Genomic DNA, 16,370 nt, shown 5'->3' on the forward strand with positions numbered 1-16,370 from the left:
ATCTTCTGTTTAGAGCACCATGTTCAGCGATGTATGAAGATAACAGAACCTTCCTCAACCTGATGCCCCATGGATGTATTAGACTACAACTCCCGTCATTCCCAGACAGGGGAGAGCTGTAGCAGAAGCTTCACAGAAATCCACGAACAAAAACAAGGCAAATTTGTTATGAAAATCATTATCAAAATGTCTGGGAGAAGTTGTGGCATGTGATTAGAGAAATCAGCCACATGGAAACACAGCAGCCAAATTAATAGGGTTTTTAACACTATTATTCAAAATTGAAAGAACCACAAGCATACACATTTGACTTCCCAAGTGGAGTCTTTAATTCAGTAGCCCCACAGCTGCATCCCTACTTGTAAGAATTTGCCTTGTGTTTTGGCAGGAAAGTAAAGTTGGCAGGCACAGGACCCAATAGCATCTCACTGCAAAAAGATGAGAGAAAAAAATCTGGATAAAGATTTAGTTTTTCTAGTATTGCACTCCTGCCAAAATAATGCAGCTCCTGACAGACTTCTGATCTATCTGCTATGGAATAAGGATCCACAAAACAGGAAAAGCGAATACTGCTGTCAAAATCTATGCTGTGCAGGAATCAGCTCCCAGTGGGGGACTTAAGGGCTGCCTTGAGGGTGGGTGGTGTCTGAGCAGAATGGCCACTCATCAGGCAGACAGCAAGATTCCCATGCCAAGCAAGTAGCTGGACAGGATATTCCCTGTGCTCCACTCTGACTTTAAAAATGCATGGTGCTTGGCTTAGAATACCATGCACCCTTGTGCAAGGATCTAGAGCAGCGGTGCAGAGCTGCAGGCCTGGGGTACTGCCTTTCATCCACCCGTTTGGTGGCTCTCTGGCTTTTGTTTTTCCTCTGTTGTCCTTAAGGTACATTACTGGCAGGAACAGCTGTAACAGGCGGGTGCCTTGGCCCTAAGCCTCCTGCCTCTGGCCTCCCACTTTTAGAATGGCGCTCCCAAAACAGCTTCTGCACCACAAAACTGCAGGAAGTATAAGAAAAGGATGGAGCATCTTCCTCAAGAAGGGAAAGTATTATGACACTCAGGGAAGGAGGATGGCTGAAGAAGCATGCTCTCGGGAGACTGGGGTGCTGCAGCCTTGTTCTCAGGCTACCCAGGCACAGGATTGTGTCTGAAAAGGGTCATTCCCATCACCCTGAACACTCATCAAGTGTGCTGACCCCACCTTGGCTCCCTTCTACAGGTAAAGCAACTGAGATTGGCCAAGAAATGAAATACAGGAGCGGTGGTGGGGGCAAGGCACATGTGAGCTCACATTGTGAGCCGGCGGGTGGAACCAACGTTCAAGTGGGGGGCAGTCCAATATGTTTCTAGGGTGCGATTCTTCCTCTCCTTGTGTTCCTCCAAGGACTGTGCCTCATGTGTAGCCATTCATTCAAACTCAGCCACTGCAGGAGGGGAAAACCCAGCCCCAGAAGAGGCATAGCCCTTTACCTGATCTTTATCCAGTCGCCCACGTTTTGGCTTGCCATTAAGGTCTCCAAATAGTCTCGCCCCATGTAGTATGGGGGCCTCTCGTTGATTCTCTGGGGCAGGCGCTCCAGTAAGCCAGTAGGAATGTACCTGCACAATGCCAAGGAGCAGAGAAAAGGTGACATGACCATCTCTTTGTGGTAATGAGATTTCAAGTAACATCAGTACTACCAATAATGAACACAGCACATTTATACAGTGTTCTGAAGCAGGCAGAGCAACTGGTATTGTCTGCAGTCTTTCAACTTTCTAATTTTTTTTTTAAATTCCCAAACCTAGCTCTCTTGGCTGATGAGATAGGCTTCTAAAATGTGTCTCTTCTGTCAAACCAGAAGAGGCAGCGGAGCAGGTGTTCCTGCATGCAGGGCCTAGTGGAAACAGAACCATCTGTTAAATATATATGATTTTTAAGAAATTAATTTGCGTAAATTGAATGTTTCTTCCTCCTCCTCTCTCCCAAACCCCTTTCCTTTTCTGTGGATTGAAGGCAGGATTGAAGCCTGAAGGCAGAGATGGCCTCGTTATTAATCTGCATCAGCGGCTCTGGAAGTCCTTTTGGACTGAAGAGCTGGATGAAACTGGTGTAAGGAGACTGTATTTGGACGAGATCCTAGGTCCAGCTGTAGGGGAGCAGCTTTTACCTGCACAAAAAGGAGAGCCATTCCAGGAGGAACTTCCTGGTTTTCTCCACGCCCTGCGTGTCTGATCCCCAGTGCTCTAGGCCATAGTTGGTGAAATCCCTGAGGATGCCGAGCCGCTCGCTGGAGGAGATGTCCCAGTGCCGCTGCTCTTTGATTTCCGTGAAGATCCAAGGCTTGATCAGAGCTCCTCTGTGAGCAGGAAAAACAAGGGCTAGCACAATGGAAGGGGTGGCACCATCTGGAATTTGCAATGCGCAGTTCTGAAATGCTCTGCTCCAAACCAACACAGCTGCAGGTTTAAACACTGTGAGCGATCCTTGTCTGCACAGCTCCCCCACCTCTTCCAGGTCTGTCTGCCCTTGTGCAGGACTGCACCCCGAGCAATTGCACCTTCTGCTGGGATACAAGGCGAGAACTGGCTGAGGTTCTCCTGAGGTTCACGGATGAGTGAGCACCTTCTCCTCACCAATCTGTCCCAGCCCCTACGGCCACTGGATGGCACATCCACGGTGATTCCACACAAACCTACAGCCTGACTGGAGTCCACAAGGCCAAAGCCCTGCAGTGTGATGGCTCCCTTTCTGTGGTGCTTCCTGCCTCTGGAGATCAGGCAGGCACCCACGTGGTGCGATTTCTGGCACCCCCTGAAAATACTTTTATTTCTAGAACCCTTCCTGAACCAACCAGGAAGGTTTTATGGATCATGTTTTTAACATACTCACTTTTAAAAACTGTTTTATCTTTGATGTTTCACTTCTCTGAAATCTTGACCCCAGAATATGAAGCAGTATATAAATCTGGTGAACTAATATATTGCATTACAATGTGTAAGACCCAGGAGATTGGTCAGTATCTCCTGCAGTGGTGCTTCAAATAGGGGCCTTTCCCAGCCCTTTCTGGGGACTGAACCACAAACTTTCCACATGCAAAAAATAAAAATCGTATCTTAAGAAGTTTGTTGCTCCTGGGGGTGTTTTTCATACTCAGATTATAGGACAACTGACACTGCCACATAGGGAAAAAGGGGAGGAGACGAAGTCACTTGCCTTGCAATCATAATACCTGCCACTCCTGTCCCCATGGCTTGATTTGCATCTTCAAAAGAAAAGATATCCCCGTTTCCTGTGTCAGAGGAAAAGGAAGAAGCCAGGATGCCAGGACATTACCCATTACAAATGTATTTATGCAGTGGGGGACGTATTGATGCCATTTGCTGCACCTCAGCAGTTCCAGGCAAAGTCTTGCCTTTTACAAGTAAACTGATGTCATATTTATTTATTTATCACTGTCATAGATCAACATAAACCAATGTGGATCAGCATAATAAATTGAACAATGCTTTTCCATTACCCCAACTAAAATAGCATTTTAAAATAAATTTAAAAGCAACAGGTAAGTAATGGACACTAAAAAAAATAAAGTAGCCTAGGGTACATAATCAAAACACATAATGCCCGAAAATTATACATAATGGTAATGCTGATAGAACTTTGTTAAAACCCACTGCAGTTTAATTGTATGAAATGTACAGATTTACATTAAGATAAGAGCATCTTAACCTAAGTTAAATTTGCCCTGTAGAAACTGGCTACTTGATATGTGATCTTAGCATCTTTATCTGAAAGAATATCAAGTTTGGCTTTTCAGAAAGAATCGGATTATCCCAAGAGTGGAATGATGAACTCCTTATGTGCCTGTTTGTAATACAGATGTGAAAAAAACAGAAAAACATATTTTCCAAGGTCTCAATCTCCCATTTGGTAAACACAAAGCCTGTCAGCAAAAGGAATGCTGTTGTACTTGCCTTCAAGGACAGAAGGAAGAGCAAAGCACCTGGCAAGAGTAAATGCCCTTCTAACCCCTTTAGCATCCAGTGGTATCACAGAGTTTGCTGGTTATGCAGAGTATTTGTCTAATCTAGTCATATTAATATACTGGCATGATCAGTTTGATGTTCCATATCCTTGATTCTCTGGTTGACTCATTTTTGGCATGATCTAATTCACAATAGAGAAGCATGTGGGGGTGAGATCAGTTCTCTGCACGTTGTTTTAAATGGCATTCAGCCAGTCTGACTACACGTTATTGCGGAATTCCAAGGAGAAATGGCCTTGTGGGTTACGATGTCCCTCTGTCCACATATATATAGATAAGATGCAGATCCAGGCTTTGGCTTTCATACTGTCTGTTTCCAATCTTATCCTAGTGTCTGAGGCATATCTAATCACCTGCAAAACGTTTCTTAGAAGCTTAGACTAAACTCTTTCCTGTGGGCCAAATGCAAGCCAGGTGGTCCCACAAAGGAATCATATAGCAATTGGGCCAATGTCCTTGCCTTGTAAAGAAGTAAACTGATGTGAACATTTTTGAATGAGCAGAGAAAAATACAGCCATGCTTGTGAAGCAAGTTCTAACAGTTGTCCATGGCCTTGTAATTATTAATTCATCTTATTAATTATTAAGAAGTGGGATACTGCATGGGTCAGTCCTGCGCCCAATGTTTTTCAGCATTTCTACTAATGATTTGGATGAGGAAGTGCAGGGAATGATTATAGATTTGCAGGTGACAGAAAACAGGGTGGGATGTTTAATACTCTGGAAGACAGAAACACGATTCAAGTTGATCTTGTTTAGTTGGAGCACTGGACTAAAAACAACAAAATGAAATTCAATAGGGACAGATGCCAAGACCTGCACCCAGGAAAAGGGAACCAAATGCATCACTACAAGATGGGGAACACTTGGGTCAATGACACTGGAAGTGGGAAGGATCCTGGAATTGTTGAACATCACAAGCTGGATGAGCCAGCAATGTGATGTGGCTGCCAAAAGGGCAAATGCTAGTTGGGCTGCATTAACAGAAGTATCCCTTCCAGATCTCTTAGTTCCCCTTATTTCAGCCTCATCTGGAGTCCTGTGTCCCATTCTGGGCAGCACAGTCTAAGAAAGACGCAGGCGAGCTGGAAGGGTCCGGAGGAGGCAGCAAGGAGGATCCGGGGACTGGAAACAAGGCCCTGTGTGGAGGGAGTGAAAGAACCAGGTGTGTTTAGCCTCAAGAAGAGAAGAACGAGGGGAGATACGATAGCGCTCCACAAGTACTTGCAAGGCTGTCACAAAGAGGAAGGCCAGCTCTCTTCTTGGTCATCCCAGAGTGCAGGACATGGAATAATGGGCTCAAGTTCCAGGAAGCCACATTCCAGCTGGCCACTGGGGAAAACGTCCTGACTGCAGAGCTGTATGGCAATGGAACCAGTGGCCTAGGGAGGTGGTGGGCTCTCCTGCTCTGGAGGCATTTGGGATGTAACTGGACAGCCACCTGAGAGTGATGGTTTAACCGGGAGTCTGCACTGAGCAGACCTGATGGCCTTCTTGGCCCCTGCCAGTTCTACTGGTCCATGATTGTAATCTATTTATATCTGGCCTTTCTCCTGCAAGGACCCCAAAACAACTTACATAATTTTGCTCCTCGGTGTCAGAGGTAGGTTAGGCTGAGAGCCTGGAACTGACCCAAAGACACACCCAGGGGGCTCATGGATGTGGGGGTGGCCAGAGTCCAAACCATCTGAGTCTCAGTCCAGCACTCTCACCACTAGGTCATGCTGGCTCTCTGTGTGATGGCCTTTAAGTGTAAAGCAATGGCTGAGATTACACTCAAGAGCCCGTTTTAACTCCTCGAGATTGCACTAGCAAGGGCGGGCAGAAAGTGGGTCTCCAGATCCATTGGATTTTGGCTTCCAGTTTCCCTGGTCCTTGTGGATTCTGGGAGTTAGAGCTGCAGATCTGCTTCTGCCCATCCCTGCCTTGACTTACTGCTCTGTAATGATCTGTCCTCATTCACCAGCAGCATCCATGAGCATCCAGTTACAGCTCCATACACCTCTGCCTGGGCGGCTTATGCTGAAGAGACAGGGCTGGGAGGAAGGGACAACCCAGGGTTTGATGGGTGATAAAGGGAGGCACCTGGCAGAACCGTGGCAGGTCACAGTGGCAGACAGCCACCCGAGTTTTAGCATTTTGGAGGGGGAGAAGCAAAGTTAGGAGGGTTAACAGTTCCAAGATGCAGCATGGCCAGAGAAGAACACTCAAGCAGGAGAGAGAGATGGTGTGGCAAAGAAGGAAACTAATCTGGGCTGAGCAAGCTCTGCCAAAGCCGGGGAGAAAGTGCACCTAAATACAAAGTATATCTGGCAGTGCATCATGAACAGCTATAAGGAAAGCATGAAGGGGCTGAAACGAAGAAGGCAGATCCAAACCACCTACCGAAGAGAGGCACCGGGCCAGCGATTTTTGCACACTCCGCAATGTAGTTCCAGTCGGCCAGCTTTGTGTATCTTTGCTCTCTTGATCGCCCATGAAGCTAACAAGCCCAGAAAAGACACAGTTTGATCCTGCATCACAGGTGCATGAAACCAACTGCCCTGTTTTTTTACCTTTTTGGGTCAGAAGTTGGGGGGAAAGATCCATCAATGGTAACCCCAAGGAAAGGCCTGTTTGCTTCTGGTTCCAAAAGGAGGGCAGAAGCAAAACGGCAGGGACGGTGGTGCAGGGAGAAGAACAGACGGTCCGCCAGGAATGGGTCCTACCCTGGGCATTTCTACTGGGGCTGTTTCACTGTCATGCTCTCCCCGCCCCGCCCCGCCCCCACCACTGGGAACGGAACAGGAGTGAACATCAAGATCAGCTCATCTGAATGTAGGCAGAAAGAATGCTGCAGCGTCCAGAGGCAGGGGAGCTGCTCTACGAGGGGAGGGCGCTTCAGGCCCGTGGGCAAAGTCAGTACTCTGGGGTCCCAGAGCAGCTCTGCCGGTTTCCCTGCATGACCACGTCTGCTTCACCCAGCCACAGGAGGCCAGGCAGTTTCTGGGGTTTTGTGAAGTGCCCCCAACCATTACTCTGAGAGGCTGAGAAGCCTTTACCGTGATCAAAGAGGCTCCCCAGTCTCGGAGGCTGGGAATGACTTTGTGAGCTAGGTTGGTCTTCTCCTGCACGCCAGTTCGGATCTTTACAGTCAGAGGAACATCTAAGACCTGGCAAAGAAGAAAAGCAGGCACTAGGAAAGCGTGTCTTTCATGGAATTTACTCGCTGACCAAACCTTCTGGTGCAGGCTCTCTGCAGAAAGCAAAGGACTATGGACTCTCCCAGACCGACCGCTCTTTATGCAGGGCCAACCCTGAGCAACTATGGGAAGTGCCACCATCCTTGTGGAGGGTCCCGTGTGCACGCAGGGGAAATAAAAGATTGATGTCTGCGCTGGGTCTGAAGCGACACGAAGCAGGAGGACTGGAGCTGTTACAGACTGGGGAACTGAGAAGCGGAGGGCCTCCAATGCGGCTCAGAGCTAACCAGGAGGAGCCTTGTTCCACCACCCACTCCAACTTACACAGTTCATGCCGCGGACGATTTGTTCAAACTTGCTGGTACGGCTCATTAAAGCGCAACCTCCTCCCTGGGAAGAGAAAACCCAGAAGCGGGGAGCACATGAGGCTGAGGTATCTGCCTGTAGGACAAACATGCCCGACAGTGCCCTAGCTCTGATGTTCAGATGTCCTCTCAAAAATTTTCTCTTCACACAAGCTTTCTCTGCTGTGGAAGGCATGGTTCACCCACAGATAAGCGTGCAGTTTTATTGCAGACTGATTCACGGAGTGCTGTTTTTCTTGCCGGACTGATTGTTGCCCCGAGGCCACTGTATCTTGTGTTTCCTTCTTTGATCCCTTTCTAGAACTTAGTGTATAAATTTGAGTAAGAGATTAAACAGATAAAAGACTACCCAGTGAAAGCACACGTCATTTAAGGCTGCACCAACTCATAAAAACCTGCTATGGGTTGGCTCATCCACAGATGCTGACCCCAGGGCAGTAAGTTTGGCACAAGTTTTCCAGCTCCCGGGGCGGTACCTGAGCAAATGCTCCACACCAACTGATGAATCCAGAGGGGATCAAGAGCCTCTAGAGCCCCACCCCACGGAGTGCCCAGGTAGCAACCCACCTGCTTTTGGGGCAGCAGGGGTCTTCTCAGAGCAGAGAACTGCCTCTTCTCATTTGTCATGCTGTGGGGGAGGGGCAGTCTAAGGATGGCTCCCAGGTTACCTTGCTGTATATGAGGTCGATCGGGCAGCCAACATTAATGTCAACGAAGTCCACCTCAATGGCCCTGTTCAGAAGCTCTGCACATTTGGTCATGGTGTCTGGAAATGCACCTTCCACCTGCAGAGAGAGAGGGGCCAGGGTGAACCTGCCGCGCACCCGCAAGGCACTTCATGCACATGTCCCTGCAGAAGGAAGAGGAAAGACCCAACCGGCCCCGTCCCTCAGCTAAACGGCCACGAACTGCTACTCTGGGATGCACACCAGGAAGGGAAGATCAACCTGGACTCATCCATCATGCAGACAAGGACCAGGCGCAGCGGTGCTTGCCTTCCTTTTCCCTCCCCATGCTCTTGCCATTTTGCATGCTGTCTTTCTGAGTGGGAACCTGCAGGCAAGGATCGTCTCTATCCTGTCATTTCTCTACAGCACTTGAAACATTTAGAGCACAAATCATGCACTGCTAAAGCCCTTTAAAGTTGCAATCCTATGCATATTTAGACAGAAAAAAAATCTTCCCGCTCCCAGCATTAGCTGGTTGGGCCATTTTTCTGCCTGAACACGTGAAAGATCATACCTTGAAAGGGCTTTATAGTTGTTTAGTAAGAACAATAGTGATGAATTTCCATGATCTCTACACAGCTCTACATTTCAAGGCAAAGGAGTGTCAAGCTAGCTTGTGGGAAACATGATGCTGGGCCAGAAAAATTACGCACAGCCTGCTTCAGTAGCGCTGCTCACCCCGTAGCACCCCCACCCCTCTGTCCCACAGCCCTCAAGCTACTTGGACTCCAAAGAGATCCTCTGTGTGGTGCCGCTTCAGCAACGCCCACTCGGATGACTGGCCCTGGAGCAGGTTCGTGCACACGGCCATCTCGCCACAGGTGATGTCAGCTCCGAAGCGCTTGCATATTCTCCGGAAAGGAAGGTTGCCACACTGTAAAACATTAAGTGCGGGAGCAGGGGGAACAACGAATGGGGCGGCATAAAGATGTTTTAATAAACAAACAAACAAACGAACGAACGAACACATGGTGTTACTGTTTTGCCCTGGAACTCACTGCAAAGCCAAGTCATGTCAGTGCTGAGCTGAAATAAATAAATAAATTTGGGGGCTGAACCGGAAAAGTTGTTCCAATGCCAATGACTCCTTTGTCCAGGATGTTTTTTCCATCCATTCTGGCAACTTCCTGACTGAAGTCTTTCTCCCAAATCGCTGACTTTTGGGCTCCCCTAAACACTGCTCGCAGCCACCTCTCCTGGTGCCTGCTGGGCTCTCTGTGCCTCCTGACTTTTGGGGTAGTTCTTACACTTTTAATTTTTTATTGGTGAACTGGGGAGAGACAAGCCATGCTGCAAAGCAAAGGGATGATTTCTAGCAATATATATTTGTTTGGTTATTTCTATCCCATTCATTACGGTTTGTTGCTGGATGGCTTACAATATAAAACACCTAATAAATACATCATAATGACACATGACTGAGGATAAAAACATAAAATATTTAAACTTTAAAATATCAGGCAAATAAAAAGGTCTTGACCTGGTGCCAAAAGGCATATAACGTAGGCACCAAGTGGACCTCTCTGGGGAGCGCATTCCATAGCTGGGGCGCCACCACAGAGAAGGCCCTCCTCTGAGTGTTCTCTCCCCTAACCTCCTTCAAGGAGGGTTCCCAGAGCAGGGCCTCCACTGCAGATCTTAAGGGGCAGGCGGGCATGTAGGGAAAAAGATGTTCCTTCAGGTATCCTGGTCCCAAGGGTTTTATAGGTCCTATAAACCTAGGGCTTTATAGGTCCATACCAGCACCTTAAATTGGGCTCAGACTTCAATGGGGAGCCAGTGAAGCTGACAGAGGACTGGTGTTATATGAGAACAGCGACCAGTCCCAAACAGCAGTCTGGCAATACCTGCACTGGCCTTCAAAAAGTGTGCTGTCCTTGGCAGGTTGCTTCTCTCTCTCTCTCTCTCTCTCTCTCTCTCTCTCTGTCTCTCTCTCTCTCTCTCTCTCTCTCTCTCTCTCTCTCTCTCTCTCTTACTGCTTTGCTTTCTGGAAAGTGAATGCTTTGAGACTGGCCACATGTGCCACAGAAGCCATTTTAGGAAGAGGCAAGCCCCACCCCATGGCAGCCATTGGTGCAATTCCACGTGTACCCGCCAAGCCAAAAAGGTTGGGGTGTCTCTGGGCTTACCAGATGATGGGCAAAGTGGATAGCTTGTTTTGGTGACACTGTATTAATGGTTATTAGCTTCCTAAACAGGGTCAGGAGCTCACTTCAGGTCCAGCTACATGACCTTGCTTGGCATTTTGATATGTGCAGAGAGCAAAAGTTACTTCTGCCAGGAAAACAGCAAGACATCTCTGTGGCCAAATGCTTGCAAGTACGCTGTATGAGGCGAGACACAGAAATAACTGGATTGCGCTTAGGGCTTTCTTGGAAAATTGTCTGGAGGTCGGCTAGACGTACATCATAGGACTGTATCTCCTCCCACACGCCCTCTCAAACCACCGACTGACTAGGTATATCCTATGAATAGCCCGGTCAGTATTCAAACTGCACTCGCTACATGCATTGCTGTGACAATGTTGGGGAAAAAAATCGAACAGCGAACCAACATTGTACTCCCACGCACGATGCTTTTTCCGTAAACCAGTTTTTGAGTGCAAAAACATTCCTGTCCTTGATCCTCCTCCTCCTCCACCTGAATTCGCTCCCTGTGGTTTTTGCTTGTTCCCAAAATCAAAAGTGACCTGAAGGGAACACGTTTTGAATCAGTGGATAAAGTGAAGACATAAAGGGCAAGCCTGCGGAAGAGCCTCACGCAAGGAGACTTCCAGCACTGCTTCCATCAAGGGAAAACACATACGAAGTGGTGTAGAGATCAAGAGCGGGAGTAGATAGAAGGCGACAAAGTTCAAAGTTCATCAATAAATATTTTTATTACTAATCTGGTTATTTTTGTGTCACACCTCATATTTGCCCCTGCCCCTATCCTTTTCAGACCCTCATGTCTTCACTTTTATCACCGATAGGCAGAATCAGGTGGTTGTCAGGATTTTCAGGGGTGATGCTCAAATTCTTGCTCCTGAGAAGCCACAAGGTACAGGAAATAAAGGCTGTGCATGAGTGGCTGGTAAGCAGAAAGGACTGAGAACTGGAGACTGTCATGCATGCATGTTCTGGCAGTATTCCCAGGCACGCATGAGCTGCTTACCCTTTTGGCAAGGCTGACAGCTCAGACTCTGATAATGAGCTGCATGAAGGGGAGTTGTCTGACTCTGGCAGGGATGATAACTTGGACTATGATAACGAAATGATTGTTGAAACAGATGCGGCTCTGGCTGCAATTCAAGGCTCTCTGTACTTTCTGTGCCTGCTCAGGATGAGATTAGTTCAAGGGCAGCCAAGAGATCCAGTCAACCTGCCTGTGGGAACAAACAACATCATCATCCCAGGCAGAGAGGGCAAGGGGTGGATTTGGAGACGGGAGTTTCTCAGATGGAGAACTGCACCTTCCTGAGGACAAAAGTCCATTGACAGCTGCAGGGTGGCCTGACTGGGATCTCAGAGAGAAGAACACAGGTGCACTCACTTCCATAGCACCCCTCTTTCCTGAGACAGGCACAGAAGGGTTCATAAGGAAAGCTTTGGGTGAAGGGGACACACACAGAGGCTTTAGCATTTGTTCTGTGTATTCTCAGAGAGTTCTATGTAGAATAAAGATGTTTAACAAGAAATGCTGGAGAGTCTGTCGCAGTGGGGGTGGAGGGACGACACTCAGCTCACAACAGCTTGAACCTTCTCTACCCTCTCACTTAGCTTTTGCTGGGTGTTTCCCTCCTGCAACTGAATTATGGGCTGGGACACCCAAGCCATCGCTGCAGAGATTCAGGCACAATGCGATGAGGTAGCCTGACTAGGTACATCTGTTTCAACAACCATTTCATTATTTATTTATTTATTTATTTATTATTTTATTTTATTTTATTTTATTTAGAAAATTGCTATGCCGCCCCATTTGCCGAAGCCTCGGGGCGGCTCACATTATCAGAGTCTGAGCTGTCATCTCCACCAGGATTGGCCAACTCCCCTTCATACAGCTCATTCTCAAGACTCTGAGCTGTCAGTCCCACCAAAACAGTCAGCTTCTCACACACACCCAGGATTCTTGCCAGAATGTGTGCGCATGAAAGAAACCATGAAACCATGGAGACACTGGTGAAGAGCACCCAAGACAAATGGAAATGCCATAAAGAAGCATAATGGAGCCTGCTCTTCCCGCTGTTTCCAGAACAGCTTGTGCATGTGTACAAGCATGTCTCCTCCCATCTGTGAAGCAAGCAGGTTCAAATGGTGTTTTTCCCTTTAACTTACTTAGCTACATGCAGCATAAACTGTTCATCTACTTACCGTTGTTAAGGGGGCCAAATAAAGCTTGCCACGGAGATCCAGCTGTAGAGAAAAGGGAGGAAAGAACAAGACATGAGGAGGCTTAAAAGCCATGCCAATCCTACACACAGAGCCTAAAAAGTAGGAAGACGCCAAACAGGGGAAAGAGAGTTTAGACTAAAACAATGCTTACCAATCAAGCATACCGTAGGCCTCCATGGAAAACTGGGGCGGCTGGTAGTGCTGGATGGATGCCTAGATGGCAGGAAGATTTGTGACACATCCCATTCACTCTGTTTAGCATCTTTACACATGGGGGCTGTGTCACTAAAATGGGCACATTTATATGGGCAGTGCGGGGGGAGGAACTGGCAAAGCCAACGAGGAGCAGTTGCTCCAGGCATGAGGGGGCACCCTGCCAGGACAGGGCCCCTCTCGCCCGAGAGATGCTGCCCCTTGAAGGACTGAGCATCACGTAGCTCCTTTGTGTGCCTTTGCATCTAATGCAGAGGAACTGGGAAGGCCCTGCTCGAGAGGGTTCCGGCTCGCTTTCTCAGTCTCGGCACAGTTCCCTCCACGACTTACCTTCTGCTTCTCACATGGTCTGAGTTTCACAATATCTTCATCTGTCACAGCGCCAGCTGTTTGAAGAGCAGATTCCAGAGGCTGGTACACACTCTCCAAGGTTGCCACAGTGGAGCCTTCCTTCTGCGACAAATGGGAAATGCTGGGCACCGCTTCTCTGCCCGCATCGAAGCCCATGACTCCTTTAGAAGCAGAACAGTCTGTGACTCCTGGCTGTCCTGTGGATGCCACCCCTGTTCGGCCCTTGGCTGCATCTGCTGGGCCGGGCTTGGCTAAGTGACGCAGGTACTCATTGGCCTTGTCAAAGGAACACTTCTTCTTGCGCAGCTGCTGCTGCAGTTCTTTGCTGAGGCTGTTCTTCACAACCGGTCTCCCCTCCCACTGTTTCACAAGATCAGCATTGACAAGGTTCTTGAAATCCTCTCCAAGGTGCGTTCCAGCAAACCGGCAAGTAACCCCATAGATGCACTTGCCAAATGTCTGGAAGAGCACACAGCTGCCTCCAAGGTCTGGTGGTTTGGTGGCCATGTACTCCTTGATGTCATGGAGGAAATGGCACCGTGGGCCAAAGAAGCATTTATCTGCACATTCCTTTAACAAAAGAAAAACACTTCCATAAAAGATGGCAGTTGATAGCACTAACCCCTTCCTAAAATATTTCTATTTTGTCTTACTGCCACAAATGGCATTGTAGGTGGCTTATGCAAGGTGCTTAAATGAGAAATGAAGGGCTCCAATTTGTGCCCTGGTAATCTTCTGCCCCAGCCATAGCAGTCTTCTTGTCTCTTCTCTTCCCTGACCTCACCTTCATCACCCTGACACAACAAATGAAATGTTGCCTGGTTTCAGCATGTAAGCGAGGCAGTCTGCCCTTTGGAAAACTCTCCTGCATTCAGTTTGAAACGCAGAAATGGGGACAAGTCCTAATGGTCTCTTGAAAGCACATCTGTTTCCCTGTTGTGTCACCCTGGGTGTTCTATTGCTAAAGCATGATCAGTTGTATTTATCTGGTTTTTATATTGTTATGTTATACTTTAACATACATTTTAATATATTAAGTGGTATTATAAAGAATAATATAAATTAACTTCTGAACTATTTCTCTGTGGCAAAGTATGTTCAAAGTGGCTCAGAGGGATGTATTCTGCTTGTGACCTTTGCTCCTCTGGAGCAACGGTGGCCCTCCACTGTCCAAAAAAATGTTTGGCTTCCTCAAAACACACTTGCCTTTCTTCCTTGTTGTGCTTTATATCTGGAACTGCCTCCAAGGTCACCTGCATGATGGCACCTCTTTGTCTCTCTCAAACTCCCCTTCAAAAGTGACCTTTTCCATGAGGTCTTTGGTACAACCTCTTAGCCCCACAATGTCCTATAGTTAAACCTGAGTAGGTGTAACTATCCTCCCCCATGGACTGCAGCTGGCCAGGCCCATTCTGACATGCCTCTACAGAGGAGCAAGAACAGTGAGGTTGGGAGAACGTCAGAGCTATGACTCCATTGCTTCTGCTGAGCAGTGTGATACTGAGAGCATTTTGAGAGATTCCAGGCCAGTCAAAGTATGAAAACAATTTACCCACAGTGACTAAAACCCAAGGAGAATTCAAAAGATCCTAACCTGGCCTCACCCAAGAATGCTTTACCTGGACTACTGAGGGACACAGGCGGTCCTTCTCATAGTGAGCTGGTTTCATGCATGGGCGGCTCTTATTCTGCCCCCGGGCCCTCTTCTTTCCCTGAGGTTCCTTGGTGTTTTCACTTGCCCCTTTTGGCAAGCTTTCTTCTTCACTTCCATCTTCCTCCAGCTTCTGTAGCTTGGCTGGAGGCTCACCTAGGTCTTGGCTGATGTTTTCCTTTGTATCATCCTTGCTGCTGTCTTTATTATTCTTCAAATCTCCTTCCTGGTCAAGGTAGGTGTGAAACTCGTCTTTCGTGGAGAGGTACCTCAAGGGGAGCGGGATTGGTTGTTATGGGTTAAGGATACAAAATAATCAAGGGATTCATTATCGAGCTGTGTGAGGGCAGTTAAAAACAGCTTTTCTACACCTATTGCCTTCCAGATATTTCTGGGCTTATCACTTTTAACTCTGAGTCACCCATGAAGATAACTCAACCACAAACCATGAATGATCTTCATGGGTGACTCAGAGTTAAAAAGCCACATTTCTTAGCATAGCTGGGATCAGCCCATATGATCACCGCATTTCCACAATAACCCATGGTTCAGTGACCACCCATGCCCAACCTTTATCCTGTGGGCTGAACCCTGCTGTGCTAACAAATCATGGGTTTTTGACCATGAACAACCCACACTTCCTCTCCATGGGCTGCTCATGGTTAAGAAATGCTGACTTGTTGGCACAGCAGGGTTCGGGCAACACAAACCCAGTTAGTGGCTCCCGATTCTGCACATGCTTACCAAAACTGCTCAGGAGGGGAGCCCGCAAAAAATGGAGAAATGGCGAGAGTCGATATGTGGGGAACTCGGTTCCCCGCGAAATGGGAGCGGTCGCTGACATTTATGAGGAGCTGCTTGAAATGGGGGAGATTTAAAACTGGAGGGGGGGTTGGCAAGATTCCGGGAAAGGGACCTGGGAGGAGCCTGCAGGGGACGCAGCCCCCCGCCCCAATACTCACTGAGTTTTGATGGGGGCCACCCCAGCTGCCTCCATGGCGGCGCCGGGGGGCTGGAAGACCAGGACGGAAGACGGCCGAAAAGGCAAGAGCGGCTCGCCACAGGAGGAAGTTCCCAGCAGGAACACTTCCGCTCTCCACCGGAGTAGCTCTTCACGTGTCCTTCGCACCTCTTCCTTTCCCGCCGGGCATAGAAGTTTCCGGGCCTAGAACGGAACTGGAAGTAGGAAATGGAGGCGACTTGGTTAGCGGAAGTTCTGGCTCGCGTGGGAGCGAGAGTGCGGAAGTCCCAGTCTTCCTCGTTGACGTCACGGGAGGGAAGGCAATGGCGTGGCTTCGGAGAGCTTCCGCCCTGAAAGGCGCTTTCCCGCCTTTTTTTTTTGCATGGCAAGTTACCAAGTTCCACCCACCCAGAGCTCATAGAGACGAAAGAATGGAGAGTAATGCATGGGCGGAAACTTCGGAGTCTTGCTGCGCCGCTCTGAGCGCTTCCCAAGCCTCCGAAGTTACACCGCCTCCGTGT

At 48.3% G+C, this 16,370-nt stretch overlaps 1 protein-coding gene across 1 annotated transcript; it reads right to left on the bottom strand.

Annotated features, from left to right (window-relative positions):
• Positions 1-305: 305 nt before the first annotated feature.
• Positions 306-16,132, bottom strand: DUS3L (dihydrouridine synthase 3 like). Its single transcript, XM_044419077.1, has 13 exons — positions 15,851-16,132; positions 14,857-15,157; positions 13,217-13,807; positions 12,653-12,694; positions 9,025-9,177; positions 8,244-8,360; positions 7,535-7,600; positions 7,070-7,180; positions 6,414-6,510; positions 3,200-3,275; positions 2,154-2,342; positions 1,474-1,602; positions 306-428 (listed from the first exon to the last, which is right to left on the bottom strand). Exons 1-13 carry the CDS (start codon positions 15,883-15,885, stop codon positions 356-358), a joined length of 1,980 nt encoding a protein of 659 aa, XP_044275012.1. The 5' UTR covers positions 15,886-16,132; the 3' UTR covers positions 306-355.
• Positions 16,133-16,370: the final 238 nt, after the last annotated feature.

Source organism: Varanus komodoensis, unplaced genomic scaffold (genome assembly GCF_004798865.1).
Source record: "Varanus komodoensis strain SLA01 unplaced genomic scaffold, ASM479886v1 scaffold99, whole genome shotgun sequence".
Lineage (NCBI taxonomy): Eukaryota > Metazoa > Chordata > Lepidosauria > Squamata > Varanidae > Varanus > Varanus komodoensis.